This window comes from Myotis daubentonii, chromosome 3 (genome assembly GCF_963259705.1).
Source record: "Myotis daubentonii chromosome 3, mMyoDau2.1, whole genome shotgun sequence".
Classification (NCBI taxonomy): Eukaryota; Metazoa; Chordata; class Mammalia; order Chiroptera; family Vespertilionidae; genus Myotis; species Myotis daubentonii.
This window is the reverse complement of record NC_081842.1, coordinates 48,549,300-48,567,902: the sequence shown is the minus strand read 5'-3', so window position 1 is coordinate 48,567,902 and position 18,603 is coordinate 48,549,300. Positions and strand designations below refer to the sequence as shown.

The 18,603-nt window shown below is 40.4% G+C and overlaps 1 protein-coding gene and 1 non-coding gene across 4 annotated transcripts in view; both read left to right on the top strand.

Annotated features, from left to right (window-relative positions):
• P3H2 (prolyl 3-hydroxylase 2) overlaps positions 1-17,607 on the top strand; it is a 168,158-nt gene extending 150,551 nt beyond the window's left edge. For all 3 annotated transcript variants that reach the window (XM_059687377.1, XM_059687375.1, XM_059687376.1), the window contains 7 exons: positions 2,936-3,063; positions 3,620-3,715; positions 4,292-4,442; positions 5,305-5,422; positions 6,323-6,398; positions 11,334-11,474; positions 16,600-17,607. In XM_059687377.1, the coding sequence (XP_059543360.1) occupies positions 2,936-3,063; positions 3,620-3,715; positions 4,292-4,442; positions 5,305-5,422; positions 6,323-6,398; positions 11,334-11,474; positions 16,600-16,692 (803 nt within the window). In that variant the 3' untranslated portion in view covers positions 16,693-17,607. The remainder of the gene's footprint in view (positions 1-2,935; positions 3,064-3,619; positions 3,716-4,291; positions 4,443-5,304; positions 5,423-6,322; positions 6,399-11,333; positions 11,475-16,599) is intronic.
• LOC132232051 (U6 spliceosomal RNA) lies at positions 482-587 on the top strand. The gene has a single exon (XR_009452214.1). It is a non-coding gene; the product is annotated as a U6 spliceosomal RNA (small nuclear RNA).
• Positions 17,608-18,603: the final 996 nt, after the last annotated feature.

The following is an 18,603-nucleotide window of genomic DNA, read 5'->3' as shown; positions in this document are numbered from 1 at the left end:
TTTACCATATGAGCCTGTCCAATACAGTCACTTGCTGCATCAGATTGCAAGCTGAGAAGGTAATAAACTGAGTCAGCTAGCAAGATAGAAGCTGTAATCTTATGTTATGCAATCACAGAAATGACATCTCATCACTTTTTTCCATATTCTATTGGTTACAAGCAAGATCCAAGCCCTGCCCACACTTGAGGGAAACAAATTACACAGGCCTATGAACACCAGGAGGCAGTGATCATTAGGGTTCATCTTGCAGTCTCTCTGCAATAGGAAGGAAGGAAGGAAGGAAGGAAGGAAGGAAGGAAGGAAGGAAGGAAGGAAGGAAGGAAGGAAGGAAGGAAGGATATTGTGCTCAATTAAGGGTGAGCACTACTACATATTGTATTAATACTTAGGATATTCATAATGCATGCTCTAAAAAGTCCTCTTAAATTTGGTTTAGCTCAGTACTTCCCAAACACATTTGATCAAGAAACTACTTTTCGTGCTCGCTTCGGCACACATATATTAAAATTGAAATGATACAGAGAAGATTAGTGTGGTCCCTGCACAAGGATGACACACAAATTTGTGAAGCGTTTCATATTAAAAACAAACAAACAAAAAGAAACTATTTTTTCATCAAAAGCTTTTCTGTAGAAAAAAGTTTGAGAAACATTGAACTGTAGAAAAAAATATATTTTTATTTTTTTCTATTCACCCAAAAGATTTGTACTGAAACTGGGAGCTTGTGCATATATTCCTGAAATCCAAGAAATTCTATAATAATAAAGTTGGATGACAATTTAAAAATATTAAGAGGGACAACTAGTGGGACATCTGAATAACCACCTTATAGCCAAGTACTCCCATGAGATTTCACACCTCCATGGTCTGGGTGCAGTTACCATCACATTGGCAGCAGTTAATAATATTCAATGATTGAAGACTAACAAGCAATAAAATAGTAAAAATTTATAAATAATGTATGAGGACCAGTTGAAGACCAAAATTTATCATGGTACACTAAGATTTTGTCGTAATTTCAATAGAGAAAAGTTGTGGTAGAATAAATGAGTTATTACACACCAAAAGTACTAGAAGAACGTTGCCTCAAAGAACCTTGACCAGATCAGTTAGTAGTATATTCATGAGGAATGTAGCTTTTTTTGTTTCTGTAAAATAACATTGATCATTTCAGTAATATAGCTCATTTTAATATATTTGGTTTATGGTCTTGCTTTTACTTAATCTTGTAAATTGGTTTTCTGTATTATAAAACCATGGAAATAAATACTGTTTTCATCATTTTATAATTGCAAATATGGAAATGAAATTATAGTATAAATAATTTGTCAGCACCATATTACTTAGGGAACTTTTTGTTTTAGCAGATAACCATATATTACTCAAGATTAAGAAATACTACCTCATTATTTTAAAGTAAAGTCTTGATTTGTTTTGGGTTTAGTTGGTTTCCTAAGTGTCAATCCAGGATCTTCTGTGAATGGCAGACAATTCCTTTAATTGTAGGCTATAGTGATTATTTTATCCTAAGTAGATTAATGAACACTTAGTGCTGCTCCCTAATTTGACTACTCTATTTTAAAGTGATACAGTGGACATCAATTGTCTCTTCTCCCCTCAACTGACACGTTTTAGACCTGCATGCTCAAGACCATTGCTTGGTCACCTCGGGAGGAAGGGAGGAGTTGTGCCCCCCCGCCCCACTCCCTCTGGGGCGAGTTAGCGTTATTGACAGGTACATGTCAGGTCCCTTAGGAGTACTGTAAAGAGTAGAAAAACAGTGTTTTTCTTTTCTGTTCACTTTTCTGGTTCAAATCCAGATGGTTACACGTGGTTACATTTGAAGATTTCCTCACTGTCAGAGGTTTTGTCCTTTAATCCTACTTTCTGTGAGGAAAAGATCTTGTCAGATCTAGATTTTATCATTTCACCACCTAAACATGGCCCAAATGCATCATTCTCTGAAGAGCTTGTGTGGGGCTAATTTCATAAAGTTGTGGACCCCATCCAGGGAGAGAGAGGTGCCTGCAGGAAACCATCCGATGCAAAGGCAGTGATATAATGATATGTCCATAGAGCAGAGTACAATAAATATTCCAAAAGCAAGACCATATAGAGCAGCGGTTCTCAACCTGTGGATCGTGACCCCTTTGGGGTTGAACCACCCTTTCACAGGGGTCACCTAAGACCATCGAAAAACACATATATAACTACATATTATTTTTGTGATTAATCACTATGCTTTAATTATGTTCAATTTGTAACAATGAAATTGGGGGTCACAACATGAGGAACTGCATTAAAGTGTTGCAGCATTAGGAAGGTTGAGAACCACTGATATAGAGTCAGGTAGTGGTGGAAAGAAGACTTGGAAGGAGTCGGGTGACTTGGGTGTGACTGTACTTACTGGTGGTGTATTTACTGGATCCTTACCTGGATTTCCTGGTGAAGGCATTGCTCTACATACCCATGAAACTGATGTTTATGTCATGCCTGGGGACGAGGCATGTCATGGAGTAATTGCATATGATGTTATAACAATGGTAGGAACCAAAGGCTGTGGAGCAGGGTGGTTCCAGTTGTGGAGAGAATCCTGGAAAGTCTTCCTAGAGGAGAATCCTGTGAGATGCCCAGTCTGCTTTGCTGGATTGTCACTGGAAACAAATAAAAAGATATTTTATCAAATACAAGATACTATGCAAATATAATATATCATCCTGTCATTTTGGAAAGGCCTGGTAGTCACACAGCTGCCCTTTTCTTGAATCCACATTGTGTTTATCAGATTCTGAATTTGTCATTTGTCATAGCAGTCCTAAATATTCATGAGGATACTGGCTCTCCTCAGCTGCACATTGCTAGCTGGTGGGTGTTCTGTGCTTCCCCTTGGTGACGGAGGTAACAGAGAAGACAATGTGCTCTGTCCCTTCAGGTGGCCCTCTGATCTACGAGAACATCACCTTCGTCTACAACTCAGAGCAGCTGAACGGGACTCAGCGGGTCCTCCTGGATAACGTCCTGTCGGAAGATCAGTGCCGGGAGCTGCACAGCGTGGCCAGTGTGAGGACCCCTGGGAGGGCGGGACCTGACTATGCTGGCCTGCTGTGAGCCTGCAAGTCCTTTGGGTCTGGTCTCACCTGGAGCCAGAGAACCAGGCCTGCAATGTCACTTTCTCTGGGAGAAGGACATTGGTTGTAGAGGCACTTTCATAGCCTTTGGATTGAGATGACGTTAGTTTTGTCCAGATCTGAATATGGCTAGTGGATCTGGAATAGTTAGCCGCTAAATTCCCAGGACAGACATCATCCAGCATGGGCTCTGTCTACCATATAAAGTCACCGAGAAATCCCTTTATTTTAATCAATAATAACCAACATTTAATTATTTCTAGTCTACATATCTTTACAAAAAGTGGTGTTTTATAATAAAAATTGAGTGTAAAAGTAAAATAAATACTAGCATATCCCTTTTGCTTGGAAAAATGAATGATACCAGGATCCTGGAACAAAATGGGGATGACTTTGGTTCTTAGCTTCCTGGAAATCAAGGCAGAAAGGAAGACCTGATGCATTCAGAGTTATCATTAAGAAAACATCTTCTTGTATTGTACTTCTAGGGAATCATGATTGTTGGCGATGGATACAGAGGGAAAACTTCACCTCATACACCCAATGAAAAGTTTGAAGGCGCAACTGTCCTGAAAGCACTCAAAGTAAAGTCTTAACTTGTTTGGGGTGTGGGTTCCTAAGTGTTAATCCAGGACCTTCTGTGAATGGCAGACACAGGAAAGAAAAGAGCTTAGAATACAGTTTTATCAGGACATTTGAAGGGAGCAAGTATGAAATGGCACCTGCATCGCATTAAATCCTTCTTCATTTATCTATTTATCATCTATTTGTCAAACTTAATCTTTTCTAAATTTGTATCTGACTAATAACATACAGCTCCCATCCCCCCTTGCCACCCCTTTCTCAAGGAGCTCATGGTCTAATGGTGAAAACATACCCAAATAAGTAATCGTTCCATATTTCAAGAAATGTTGTTAGAGAGGAATGAGGAGAGTGTTAGGAGAGAAAAGAGAGTGATTAGCTCTTCATGTTCTCTCTGTGATTAGGAAGGCTCATTTCAATGGTTCATTTTCCTAACCCAAATCCACAAGCGTGTAGTAGTATTCCCACTAACCAATGCAGAGATGACCATTGTACCTTGGCTGACTGAAACCGAGCATCTGTTTTTCTCCAGCTCTCCAATCAACTCCATGGTATCTAATGTTCTCCTTTTTCCTCAGTTTGGTTATGAAGGCCGAGTCCCACTGAAGAGTGCACGCCTGTTTTATGACATCAGCGAGAAGGCTCGAAAGATTGTAGAATCCTATTTCATGCTGAACTCAACCCTGTATTTTTCTTATACGCACATGGTCTGCCGAACAGCCCTGTCTGGTGAGATTTCAGAGTCTGAATTTGTTCCTTCTACCCACAGAGAGCTGAGAAAGAAAGCAATGCTCAAAAAAAAAAAAAAAAAAATCCATTACAAATGGTTTAGCAGAGTTCTAAATTTCCAAAAACAAAAGAAACTTGATACCTCTTATTTTCTCTTCCCTCTTTTTCTCCTTTTTAATCCCCTAAAGTACCAGCAGACTATAACTGTACCTTTCCCCCCATTTAAATCAACTTCTCCTAGTTTCTTGTTGCACAGAAAAAATGCATTTCTGTTCTCGGTTTTACTTTTCAGGGAACTAGGAACCTAGAAATTAGTCTCCTATTACATCCATAAGCATTGAGTGGTAGTGTAGAAGATGAAGGGATTGTTGAAATAAATATTCTTAAAAAGTCAGAGACCCCCTCACAACCTGCTGTCATTATTTCTTCTCTAGACTTTCCCTTACACCCCTTCAGAGTAGGAGGGAATGGATAATGTCACAGGGCAAGACTTTTACACTTGGGACAGTTCAATTGAATCAAATCTTTTTTTTTTTTTTTTTCATTTCATCCTCCTCCTATTACTGCTCCCTATTAAGTACAACCTGTGAAATGCATGGAATGTCTATTTATAGCAGATAGCTTCTATAGCTGTAGCAGCAGGTGTGACTTGCTCACAGTTTTACATCAGGCTCATATCAAAGCAGGGCCAAAGTAGAGTCTCTTGACTGCTCGCGCAGTGTTCCTTCATCTGTCGTGTTCAGCTTTCTGTATCTTCAGATTTACAAGGGCACCAGCAATGGGAGAAGGCAGTCTGATGGTCACTTTTGCTGTAGGAGGTTAACACCCTCCTTTCATTCTTCCCTGTTCCCTCTTCTGGCAGGTCAACAGGATAGAAGAAATGACCTCAGTCATCCCATCCATGCTGACAACTGCTTGTTGGATCCAGAGGCCAATGAATGTTGGAAGGAGCCTCCTGCTTACACATTCCGGGATTATAGGTAGAGCCATCACCTGCTGCAAAGCCAAGCTTTTGTCCAACAGTTATCAAAAGCCCATGGAAACTAGAAAGCTGATCTTTTTTGCTTGTCATCACATTCATCGCTAGGAAGCAGAGTGCCTCAAATAATCTTTTGAAGCAGCTGTCACAATTGAGAAGTGACTTCATCTCATATTTTAATCTTAAAAATGCATGCATATTTTTCTTATTCTATTCCACAAAATGTCCATTTTGTTTTAATATAAAAATAAAGTATATATGATTCCCTTAGCATTCACTGAAACATATTCTTTATGCAGAGGGATCTTATCACATCACTTATCTATGTCTGCATTTTATCAATACGAAACTGGACACTCAAGAGGGAAAAATGTTTTCTCTTATTGAAAGATATTTTCATGTGTAAAGAGAAGAGTCAGGATTTGTAGTCACCATATAGGTAATAGTGTGTTAATTATTATTACTCTGTGCTCTATACAGAAACATTTATTGAGCGCCCTCTATCTGCAAAGCTAAGCTACACCTCTTGGAGCTCTCCAGTTAGGGAAAAAATACATTCTGTAGAGTTACTAGTATGACAGGGAAGAAGAGAGTTGTAAGTAGTATGAGCAGGTTCAAAGAGCTAGATTAAATCCAGTTAGGTTTTCTCTGAAGGAAGTGAAATGTGAGATGAGCTTTAAACTATAATTAAAAATTAACTAAGTGGAATAAATACTTCAAGGGTATGATCCAAACTACATTTGATTTTACTCTTGAGGTTAGGAGGGTCAATTATTTCAATGTCTAGTTCAAAGGAAACTTACCAATCAGAATGGTCAATTCATCAGCAATCTTCAGTATTCTGTGGTAATGATGTTGTAAGCATATTAATAGTACAAATGATTCCCCTTTCTTCGTATAGTGCTCTGCTATACATGAATGACGACTTTGAAGGAGGAGAATTCATATTCACTGAAATGGATGCCAAGACTGTGACTGTAAGTAAACCTATTCTTTATTTTTTGTTGTTGTTTAAATATTACAGATGTCTCCCATTTTTCTGCCTCCCCCCCTCCACCCAACCCCTGCCCCTCCCCAAACCTTCCCCATACTATTATCTGTGTCCATGGTAAGTAAACTTATTCTCTAGTTTTTTCAGTATATTTATTCAGTATTTTTATGTCAGTTTTGCCATTTTACAAGGACTGAGACAGTTGGGTTTTAAATATATCTGAGATCAAGAATTCAAGAGGTGCAAAGAATCCCAGTCGATTTATGCATCATAAAATGTTAGAAATGTAACCTTCAAAATAGAAATCTTCCTGTCCATTTTAAAGATAAGTAAGTTAAAGAATAGAAATATTAAGGATTTCCTGATCCTCATATAAGTTAAGTTAGACTTGGAAGTAGAACCTCAGTCTTCCGATTATAATCTGGTGGAAGCATAAATATACTAATTCCTAAGTCACCCAAGTTTAGGGCAAGTCCAAGGATTCCACAGAGTGACTTTCAAGTAATCTGGTGTTGTACATACTTGGATTGATTATTGGCCATCAGACCCGAGTTATCAGAGCTATTATGCATGTGCACATTTATGTGTGTGTATGTATATATATTGGTGTGAATGTGTGAATGTGTATGTATGATTATGATTGCAAATAAACCTATACCTGAACATTGATATATACATTCACATATGCACACATTTGTGTGTGTGGTCACATGACATGTTTTGGATGAGATTCCAAACATACCTTCATAGGTGAAAATCAAAAGTTAAATTTAACTGTCATCTTTCTAAGCCAACTGATGCCTTTGGAAAAGCAGACTGCAGAGCACTTACAGACCACTTGGGAAGTATGCTCTGGTCTTTCAGCAAAGAGGATACTTATGTAGAAAAACAGGTTTTCCAATTGAGGAGATAATCTATATATATAAAAACGTAATATGCGAATTGTCCCCATGGGAGTTAGACTGGGAGATCAATCACTTGCTATAACATGCGCTGACCACCAGCAGGCAGCACAGAATGAAGGGATGTCCTGTCTGGCAGCTGGCAGTCAGGGAAGGGAGGTCCTGGCTGGCAATTGGAAGGCCCCAGTCGGCCTTGATCGCCGGCCAGACCCAGGGACCCTACCCATACACAAATTTCGTGCACTGGGCCTTGAATTATAAATAGACCATGAGAGATCTCTTTTCTCTATACAAAATATAAATAGTTGAGGCATGCATGTGACAAACTTCAAGGATTTTGCATTATATATGCTATTTCTGCAACATTTTCTTAGTTTTATGATTTTCTCCTCAAATTTTACATATTTTTCTTAATAGTGAAACAGCCATGCATTGGCCAATGTGACTCATTAGGTTGAGTGTCATCTCAAGCACCACTGAAAACTTGCTGGTTGATTCCTAGTCAGGGCACATGCTCTGGTCAGGGTGTGTGCAGGAGGGTACAGTCCCTGGTCAGGGGGTATGCGGGAGGCAACCAATTGATGTTTCTCTCTCACATTGATGTTCCTCTCTCTCTCTTTCTCTCTTCCTCTCTCCCTAAAATCAATAACAACATATTTTTTAAAAATAGTGAAACAGTCATTTATCATTAATGAAATACTGCTAGACTCGATGGTATTCAAAAACTGTATGTTACTGTAAAAGAGGAAATATAAGGATCTGGTTAAAATTGTCCAGGATCATTGTTATTATTAAGAAATAATATTTAATACAATTTAATATAATAATGTATATTTAAAAGGCTATCGTTCCTATACTTTTTGGTAAAAAGGCTAAATACTAACATGGGAGTAGTGTGATGCTTCATTATCTGGGAAATTAAATCAAGATGGGTGGTCTGGGTTGGATTTTAAAGTTACTATACAAAATTCTCATATTTTGAAGAGCCTCTGTGCAGAAGGATTTGATTGTTGAGCTCTGCTAACACTGAAACTGAGGTTGAAAAATGCATCTTGCCCAGGTGGAAAGAAAATCAGACTGGTGGTTGAAAAGATTTCTTTGCTTCTACTCCACCTTGTGGCCAGATTTGGAAATGCTCAGTGTTTGAAAGTGTCCAAATCAGTAATTCATTCATTGTTGAATGCAAATTAACTGGATATTTTTATTTTTTTTTTGTATTCAGAGCTTTTATTTTATTTTTTATTTTATATATACTTTTAATTTTCATTTAATTTATTGGGATGACATTGGTTAATAAAATTATATAGGTTTCAGGTATACCATACATCATCTGTATATTGTATTGTGTGTTCACCACCCAAAGTTAAATCTCCTTCCATCACCATTTATCCCTCCTTTACCCTCTTCTACCTCCCCCATCCCCTTTTCCCTCTAGTAATCACCATACTGTTGTCTGAGCCTATGGGGGAGGGTGCTGGGTGTTTTTTTTTAATCCCTTTACCTTTTACACCCAACCCCCCAACCTTCTTCCCTCTGATAGCTGTCAGTCTGTTCTTTGTATCTATGAGTCTGCTTTGTTTGTTAATTCATTTTGGTAAGTGAATTAATCGTTATCCTGTTTTTTAATTATGTGAAAGTAGATAACACTCCACTTTAATGGTTCTATCCCTTTAAGAACTTAGCTATTTTTAAAATTACTGACTATAACCATTCTTTCCCCTCAAAAGTAAAAGACAAACCTGATTTAAAGAAAGTTTTTATTCAAAATCTCCAAGTTGGGAGATTTATTTCCCAAATTATTTCTACTTCAGATGAATTTATATGGTAGAGTTCTCATTTTGTAGGTAATCAAAATTCCTAGGTAACTGGTCCCAATAACAAAGAGAAATGGGTAGTTTTCCTTTTCAGCTTCCCCTTCTTTGCCCCTGGAGGGACAGACAAACTAGGGAAATAACCCAGTTTGGGACTACACCAAGGGGTTAATGTCTTTATTTTTGAAAAATTTGAAAATAATATAATTAACTGAATGATGGCTAAGGTTTATGTTTACTCCAGTCAAAGGCTTCTCTGACATGTCATCAGCCGTTAGATGAAAAGCAAAAGACGCTTGCTTTTATTATACTGGGAAGATACATGGATTATTTCAAAAGCAGCATTTATCTGTGAAACATGGGTATTTAGGGATTTGGGTTTCTCTGTGCAAGTTTCCAAAAGATAAAATTTAATGAGTTTCATTTGCTTCATAAAAAATTAAAATCACTCTGGAGCTGTGTTCTATAGTATGTTTACAATCACTTATCTGTGCTTCAGAACATATTTTCCTACAGAAGCAGAGTCATCAATCGGGCTTGTCCATTCCTCCAAGAACCTGATATGTAACATGTGAGGCTGTCTGTATGGTAACGTTAGTCCCAGAGACTCTGTGAGTCCACACACCTGTAGTCAATTCCAACTGCTTCAGGCAGTTGATAGCTTCTTTTCCTAAACCAGTGGTTCTCAACCTTGGCTGCACATTAGAATCACCTGGGAATCTTTTTAAAATCCTGATTTCTGGGCCTCATGCTCCTGAAATTCTGTTTCTTTGTTATGGGGTGGGGCCACAACATTAGTAACAAAGCAACAGAATTTCCGGAGGATGAGGCCCACAAATCAGGATTTTAAAAAGATTCCCCGGTGATTCTAATATGCAGCCAAGGTTGAGAACCACTGTAAAACTTTCCCAAAGTTCTTCATGTGTGAAAATGCTTTCCATCCTCCCTCTTACATCAGAGTGAAAGCACACCATTGTCCTCATGCCCTTTCTTGTAAGAAGTATTTTAAGAAGTTGATGCTGAGATTCAGGAATCACACAGAAGTGACGGCAACTTTGTGTGTTGAGTGAGTCCTGACCAGTGCCAGGGAATGAGCAGCCAGAAAACTTGAAACCAGGTCTTAACACCATCCTATGCAATGTGCATTGGGTAGTATTTATTTTTCTGGTTTTATGTGGAGATGTACAATAAATTTCTTCTTCAGAAAAATGAAATCAGATAGATACTGAGGGTACCAGTAACTGCTAAACTCTCTAGATTGCCATCAGAAAAGTTATCTTGGTAAAGCTATTTAACATAAGCAACTTCCCCTAGCAAAGACAAATCACCCCTCATTATTAAGAAGAATAACTGGGCCCTACCTGATTTGCCTCAGTGGATAGAGCAGTGATGCGAACCTTTTGAGCTCGGCGTGGCAGCATTTTGAAAAACCCTAACTTAACTCTGGTGCCGTGTCACATAGAGAAATGTTTTGATATTTGCAACCATAGTAAAACAAAGATTTGTATTTTTGATATTTATTTTATATATTTAAATGCCATTTAAGAAAGAAAAATCAACCAAAAAAATGAGTTCGCGTGTGACCTCTGACATGCATGTCATAGGTTCGCCATCACTGGGATAGAGCATCAGCCTGTGGACCAAAGGGTGCTGGGTTTGATTGGGGTCAAGGGCCAGTACCTAGGTTGTGGGCAGTACCTGTGTGCAGGAGGCAGTTGATCAATGAGTCTCATCATTGATGTTTCTATCTCTCTCTCCCTCTCCCTTCCTCTCTGAAATCAATAAAAATATATTTAAAACTTTTTAAAAAAGAAGACTGGAAACTGACTCCTTTTCTCTGCTCTTTCCTTTAACACACACACACACACACACACACACACACACACACTCCCCTCGGTCTCAGACATTTTTAAGAATTTTTGACAGTATTACGGGTGTCCCCCTTTGTCCTCCTCTACCCAACCCCTGCCCCCCACCTGAGGCCTTCACCTGAATACTTTTATTTTCTGAGTTAGTATTATTTTGACCTACCTTTGTTTTACAGATGAGGCAATTGAAATAATCTGTGTCTTCTTCAACTTCAGGGTTCCATTATTCTTTGACTTAACACTTGACCCAAATACTCTCATAGAAGGATAAAGAACAGGGGTTGTAGAGATGTTTGTGACAAAGGAATTGAGAGTCTGAGTTTTACTTTTTTCCCCCCAGGCTTCTATCAAACCGAAGTGTGGACGGATGATCAGCTTCTCATCTGGAGGGGAGAACCCGCATGGGGTGAAGGCAGTCACCAAGGGCCAGAGGTGTGCTGTGGCTCTGTGGTTTACCTTGGACCCAATTTATAGAGAATTGGTGAGTGTCCCACCCAGAAAGCCAGTTAGATGCCTCATAGACCTGCTTCATAAACTGATTTATCTGAAAAGTCCTTTAAGTTCTTGAATAACCCCTCAAAAACCTTAGAGAACATGGGAAACAAACAAAAATCCTTTTATAGCTGTTATAGAATCCTTTCTCTGTGTTTCTAACACAGACCGTCTTTTATGCAAGAGCAAATTTTTCTGATCATCTAATATTTGTGGTGTGGGTGAGGGGGAAAGGAGAGAGAGGATGAAGGCAATTCTTTTTGGTTTTTTTTTTTAAATTATCGTTATTGTTGAAAGTATTACAGATGCCCATCTTCCTCCCCATTGGCCCCTTCTAGCCCTCCCCTGCCCCAGGCTTTCACCACACTATTGTCTGTGTCCATGGGTTATGCATATATGCATATATATTATTTGGTTAATCTCTTCCTACCTACCCACCCACCCCTGCCTTCCCTCTGAGATTCATCAGATTGTTCTATGTTTCGATGTCTCTGGATCTATTTTGTTCATCAGTTTATTTTGTTTACTGCATTCTACATGTGAGTGAGATATGTGATACTTTTCTTCCTCTGACTAGCTTTTTTCACTTAGCATAATACTCTCCAGGTCCCTCCATGCTGTCTGAAAGGGTAAGAGATCCTTTCTTTACAGCTGCTTAATATTCCATGATGTAAATAAATATTAAAATATTGTTCTTATTATATGGGAAGCAGCTGAGGACACTTAGCCTGGTTAAGAGACCAGGATCTTATCCTGTGGAAGCCCTTAGGCAGAGGAGATAGGGTCTATCTGTGAAGTTGCAGAGGAATAAATGAAGACCAATGGGTCGAATTCCCTAGAAAAAAAGTTGGATTTAACATATTAGAAATAACTTATAAATCATCACCACTGTTTGTTGAAATTGTCTGCTTTGGAAGTAGTGAGTTCCTCATCACAGGATGGCTCCAATCAAAGCCTTAGCAGCTGCTTGGCATGGAATGCTGAAATTGAAATGGAAATTTCAACTGGACAGCTTCCAAGTCTTCTCTGGCCCCAACTGTAGATGAATTCTATTCTTTAAAATGACATTCCACCTGTCCTAGCTGGTTTGGCTCAGTGGATAGAGCATTGGCCTGTGGACTGAAAGGTCCCAGGTTTGATTCCGGCTCAACCCCCAGTAGGGGGCATGCAGGAGATGGCCGATCAATGGTTCTTTCTTGTCATTGATGTTTCTCTCTTTCCCTCTCCCTTCCTCTCTGAAATCAAAACTATATTTAAAAATTAATTAAAAAATAAATAAAATGACATTCCATCCAATTTTCCTCTTTAGATCCCTAAATTGAATCCAATTTAATCAGAAACTGTTTAAAATTAACAGGGTTTCTCATATACTTTTTTGCCATCAAACCTAACTCACCCATATTTTAAGCATTCATTCATATATTTAACAAATGTTTACAGAAGAGCTACTACTGTGCCTGAGAAACTCTGCTAGGTAGGCCCTGGGGAGGGGTGGAGGTGTGGGGACAAAGGGGAACAAAACATAGTACCTGACCAGGAGGAGCTTGGGGAGGTCGACAAGGAAGTAGAAAGTGAGAAGACAGCAGTATGAGTTGTATGGGAATCAAGAAAGGCATATATAGCCTTAGCTGGTGTGGCTCAGTTGGTTGGGTGTTGTCCCATGCACCTAGAGGTTGCTGATTTGATTTCCTGTCAGTGCACATGCCTGGGTAGGTTGTAGGCTCAATGCCCCTTGGTGGGGGAGAGGGGGAAGTACAGGAGGCCGCCTATTGATGTTCCGCTCTCATATCAATGTTTCTCTCTCTCCTTCTCCCTTCTCTCTCTCTAAAATTCAATAAAACATTTTTTAAAATATTTTTTAAAGAAAAAGAAAAGCATGTTAAAAGTTCAGAAAGAGAAAAAGAAATGGTCCCAACTGAGGGAAAGGAGCACAGAGAGTTCTGAAAACTTCAAGGGACACTGAGCAATCTCCTTCATCTGTGATTAATTCCTTTCTTTCCTGTGCTTCTCCACCTCCAAATGCCAGCACGCCGCCACAGCACTCTGTACTAGGGAGCCTAGATAAGTGAGCCGACAGTGAAGATAGCTTGTTGAAAAATTGCCTTACTGTTTCCTCTCCTTAGTGTTCAATTCAGCAAACAGTTCATCTGTTTTATTATTAAGTATCTCAACTCTCTCTTCCAAGGTATTTTCTATCAAAATAAAAGTTTTAACAGAAAATAGTTCCCTTTGCTCCTTCCTAACCAGTAACACGGGTGCTCCTCTGGAGGGCAAGTACTGGGAAATATTTCCAGTCGCTGGACAATAGCGACATCTAGTGGCCACAGAAAAAAATGACCAGAGCCTCAAGCAATGTTCTACATTGGAATCAACTGGGGAACTTTACGAACTCCTGACATCAGGCTGCCCTCCTCAGACATTCTGATTTAATTGACATGGGGTGTGACCTGGGTATCGGAAGTTTTCAAAGCTGCTCAGGTAATTCTAATGTGCAGCAAAGTTTGAAAGTCCCTGAATTAGGCGCCTCTTCTCAGATTGAATCCCTGAGCAGACGAAGTCTGCCTGTGAATAAATGACCGGAGCTGGCAACTCCCATGCTCGTTACAGGTTATTTTAAAGGTACTTAGTTCTTACGGAGTATCTCACATCATAAACTCTTAAAGACGCCCAGTATCAGAGGCTTCAGTTCCTGTGTGTAGCGTCCCCGCTGTGGAACGTCTTTCCTTTCAGGAGAGAGAGGATGCAGCAGTCTCCCGGGCAGTCTGGGAGAGAGTTTGGTGTGTACATCTGTTGTTAAGAAGCAGGTTGTTCTTCCCATGTTCACAAAGTGGCATCCAGGCATTTTACTTAGGCATCATGACAACAATTTAGATTTATGTTATTTAGCATAGTTGGGCCTTTTAGTTTTATATCCGACGTCATTTTCAATTACAAGTTCTTGAATGAATGGGGCTTTGTTTTCAAGTTGCAAAATAGTTACTTTCATGACATACAGTATAAGGCATTGTGCTAGGGACTATCTACAGGGGATACGGAATAGGTAAGACAGACAAAACTCCTTTTTTCAAGGAGCTTCAAGTCAAAGTGGACAGTGAATACAGGTGCCTGAGTAATTAAAACACAAGAAGCAGTTCGATCATAGTTATTAAGGGATATAAACAGAAAACCAGGGATGGCTTTATTGAGGAGATGACATTTGACATGAGTCTCAGAGGATGAGCACAGTTTCTTTAGGAAGAGATATTTTTATAGGACTTTTACATCAATGTACCAGATAGAATGGAGGCCTTGCAAAGTGACAGTAGCTTTTTTGGTCACTGGAAATGCAGCGGTGAGCAAAATGACAGGATTCCCTGCTTTCATGGAGCTTCCGTTCTAGTGGAAAAAGACAACAGATCTGTAAAAGAATAAATATTTGAGAGATTTTCAAATAGTGAGAAATGTGTGGAAAAGAGAACAAGGTCACTGATTTGAGAGTGATGGGGAAGGGGTGGCACCCTGAGGGCCACTGGGACTGATGAGAGGTGAGTTGCCACCTGCATGACAGGAAGTCAACTCTGATAATGGCCTTGGGAAGAGAATTCTATGCAGAGAACAGGTTACAAAGGCCCAGGGACAAGAAGGAGCTTAAAGTGGTCAAGAAACAAGAAACCCAGTGACTGGAATGTGCTGAGCAAGATGGAGAGTGGTGTGAAAAGAGGCCACAGAGGAGGCAGGGGTCAGACTCAACAACTGGTTAAGGAAGATGAATTGTATTCTAACTGGGGGTGTGGGAGAGAAGCAATGTGCCCTACCTACCCTGCCTCCCCTAGTCCTGGTGAATTAAAGGGTATGAAAGGGTTACAGAATAGCTTTATTTTTTTTTAATTTTTATTTATTGATTTGAGAGAAACATCCATTTGCTGCTCCGCGTGTCCAGCCAGCATGTTGTAGACGAAGGTAGTTAGAGAGAAGGTGAAAAAATGTGGAAGGCTTGAGATGCCATTTGAAGATAGACCAACTGGGTGGGCTACTTGATTGATGTGGACGGTAAGAAAAAGCACAGGATATGATGGAAGCATCTGGGAGCCGGGGTGGGGGGGGGTGGGGGCGGAGTGGGGCATTTAGCTGACACTTGAACTGGGGAATTCTTCTGAGAGTGATGGTTCAGAGACCTTGAGGTGAGTTAGGAGGTTGGAGTGTAAGGTGAAGTGAGAGAGGACAGGTGAGCTGGAAAAGAAAGAATGATGTAAATCAAACAACTCCTTATAAGCACAGCAGGGAGATTGGACCTGGAACTTTAGGCACTGAGAGGCCATGCCAGGGCTGCGCGCAGTGAACAGGAAGATGACATGGTCATGAGTCAAGTGCATGGGTTCTGTTAGAAGCATGCAGGTGTGGGGTGTGGAACAGATAATTTGGAGGCTGCTATAGCAATTGAGTTGAGAGATCATGAAAGCATAAACGGGAGCTGATTTGCCTCCTAAGGCACATTTGACAATGTCCAGAAGCAATTTTGGTTGTCATGACTTGAGGAGAGCTGCTACTGGCCAGGGATGCTGCTAAACACCCCACAACACAGGGGACAGCCTCACAGGAAAAAATGATCTGTTCCAAAATGTCAGTAGAGCTGAGGTTGAGAAACCTGGCCTAAGCTAAGGCAACAGTAATGTGCACTGAAAAGAAAGGGGTGGGCACAGGAGGTAGATGAGATCCAAGGATCCATGGTCAGGCTTTTAGGGCACATGGGTGAGCAGGAGCAGGCTCACTGAGAGAGGGGATTTGTGAGGAGGAATAGAGTAGGTCTGTGCAGAAGAAAACAGTGAATTCAGCTTGAAATACTGAACTGTAAAGCTGACCTGGAGATGTCTATAGGACCACAACATAGAAAAGGGAGTCAGCAGTTGAATATAGAAGACTTCTTGGCAAGAGAGAAATTTTGGAAAGTAGATTGACTAGGACACAGGGAGATCAGGAGAAGGCACCATTGCAGGGATGAGATGAGGCTCAATCCTTAACTGGATTTAGCTTCTATTCCATGGACAGATGGATGCCTGGAAGTGTTGGGAAAGCATCTGCCACCAGGACTGACTATGATGCTTCTAACAAAAATGTGCAAATTGTCTTTTTTGCAGGAGCGGATAAAAGCCGACGAAGTGATCGCAATCCTGGATCAAGAACAACAAGGGAAACACGAACTGAACATCAACCCAAAAGATGAGCTATAAAAATGAGAAAGAGTGTTCTATCAGATATTTATTTAAATTGTTAATAATCTTATGAGAACCTTTTTATTTTTGTACAAAGCCATGGTATAAATTAACAGGTTAATACGAGTCATCAGATCTCCCTTCTGTTCCTAAGGATGTTTGCTTAGCCTCACTCAGTCTGTCTGTCTGTCTTGGTTTTTTCATCAGTTCATCTCTCAAAGCCCAGTCATCTCCACCCCGCCCCCCCCCCCCCCCACACACACACACACGTGCACTTCATTGGCTGCAGATACAAGAGCTAAAGCAGAAAGAGTAAGTCCTTTTGGGGTACACTATGTGTGATGTAGTTCTAAAGCTAGCATGTGTTGTCATTTCAGAAGGCCTTTCTGGCTCTGAGCCTCTCAGCCACCTCCTCTCATGGTGCTGATGGCCATGAGTTTGAGCCTGAGGTGCCCGGTGGTGGTGGCATCTGCACTGCCTCACCTATCACTGGCCGAGGGTCCCCAGGCTCTGAGAAAGAACCACTCTGATAAGTACTGCATGAGATGGAGGGGCCCAACCGTTCCAAGGCCTTGGTGGTATTTCCACCGAAGACAAACTTACACTGGAAGCTTCGATCCGTCCTCCACAGTGCTCCTGAAAGGACACCCTGGGAGTCGTGTTCTTCTGGAGGTTGCTTAGGGGTTTGAAATAGAATGGATCTTCACCCCAGTGACTTTTAGAAGAAAATCTTGAATCCCATCTGATTCTGAGCATGTCGCCTGAGAGTGGAGTCCACGGGTGAGAAGGAGCATGTTGATCTTGAGAAAAATGGATTTCTAATTGATTCTAGTCTTCATCTGCATAGCTTGGTGGTTCCTCCTCTTTGCTCTTGTCCAGCATGTGGGCTTGTTCTTGGGACTGGTCGGTTTAATAAAGGGAGCCTTATTTTAATATCTGGCATTTGTTTTTCTTCTCCCAAATATTTGGTTTATCTTCAGGTAATGGTTTTGTGGCCCCACAGGAACTTTGGAGATGACCCAGAGGCAACGTTGGGCAATGATTAGTTTTGCTGGCAGATGCTCTGTGGCTGCAAGAGCTGGGAGCACTGCTTTTGAAGAAATAGAAATGGGTGTTCATCCAGACAACGTCTGGTCCTTGGTGCCAATTTTGAGACATTATTTAGGATGGGGCTGGGGTGGTTCTAGCCAAGGGGAACCTGCTGCCCTAGACAGTGGGAGGTCATCTGCCTCTTTGATGGACAGTGCTAGAGGCTGTAGCCTTTTAGAAAAGCAGCAAATAATTTTTTTCCCCTAAAACTCACATTGACTTTCCGCCATTTATGATCTGAGTGAGTGATAAGAACATTCATCCTTGAGACTGAACAAATGAGTCATTGTGATTTACGTGCTGTTTTCCACCCAACCTTCTAGTTGCATTTCCATCATGGGAGAGTGGAAAGAACATTAGATTATAATCGCAGCGCGATCACACATGCCCTGCTGTGTGACTTGGAGCTACTCTCTTTCCCTTTCTGGGCTCCAGTTTTCTTCTCTATAAGTGATATAATTGGCTGTACTTGTTTCCAAAAGCCTGGCTCTAAACAAACAAGCAAACAAACAACAACAAGAACTGGTTTTGGAAATATTCACAAATTCACCCGCATTTATTTCTACTAACATTTTGAGACTTGTGTGACTAGGTTCATTATATATATACTAGAGGCCCCATGCATGAAATTCATGCAAGGGGCTTGGCCCTCACAGCCCTGGCTTCGTCCAGAAAGTTGCCTGGATCATCGTTCTGCTGTTCAGACTAATTAGCATAATAGCTCTTTATTATATAGAATGTGATTTTAAAACTTTAAACCCAATTTTAAGGCCATAAAAGTTTCTGAGCTCTGGAAAGGTAGATTGCTATTTGTTTGCTATCTCTGGGAAGTATTTGCTG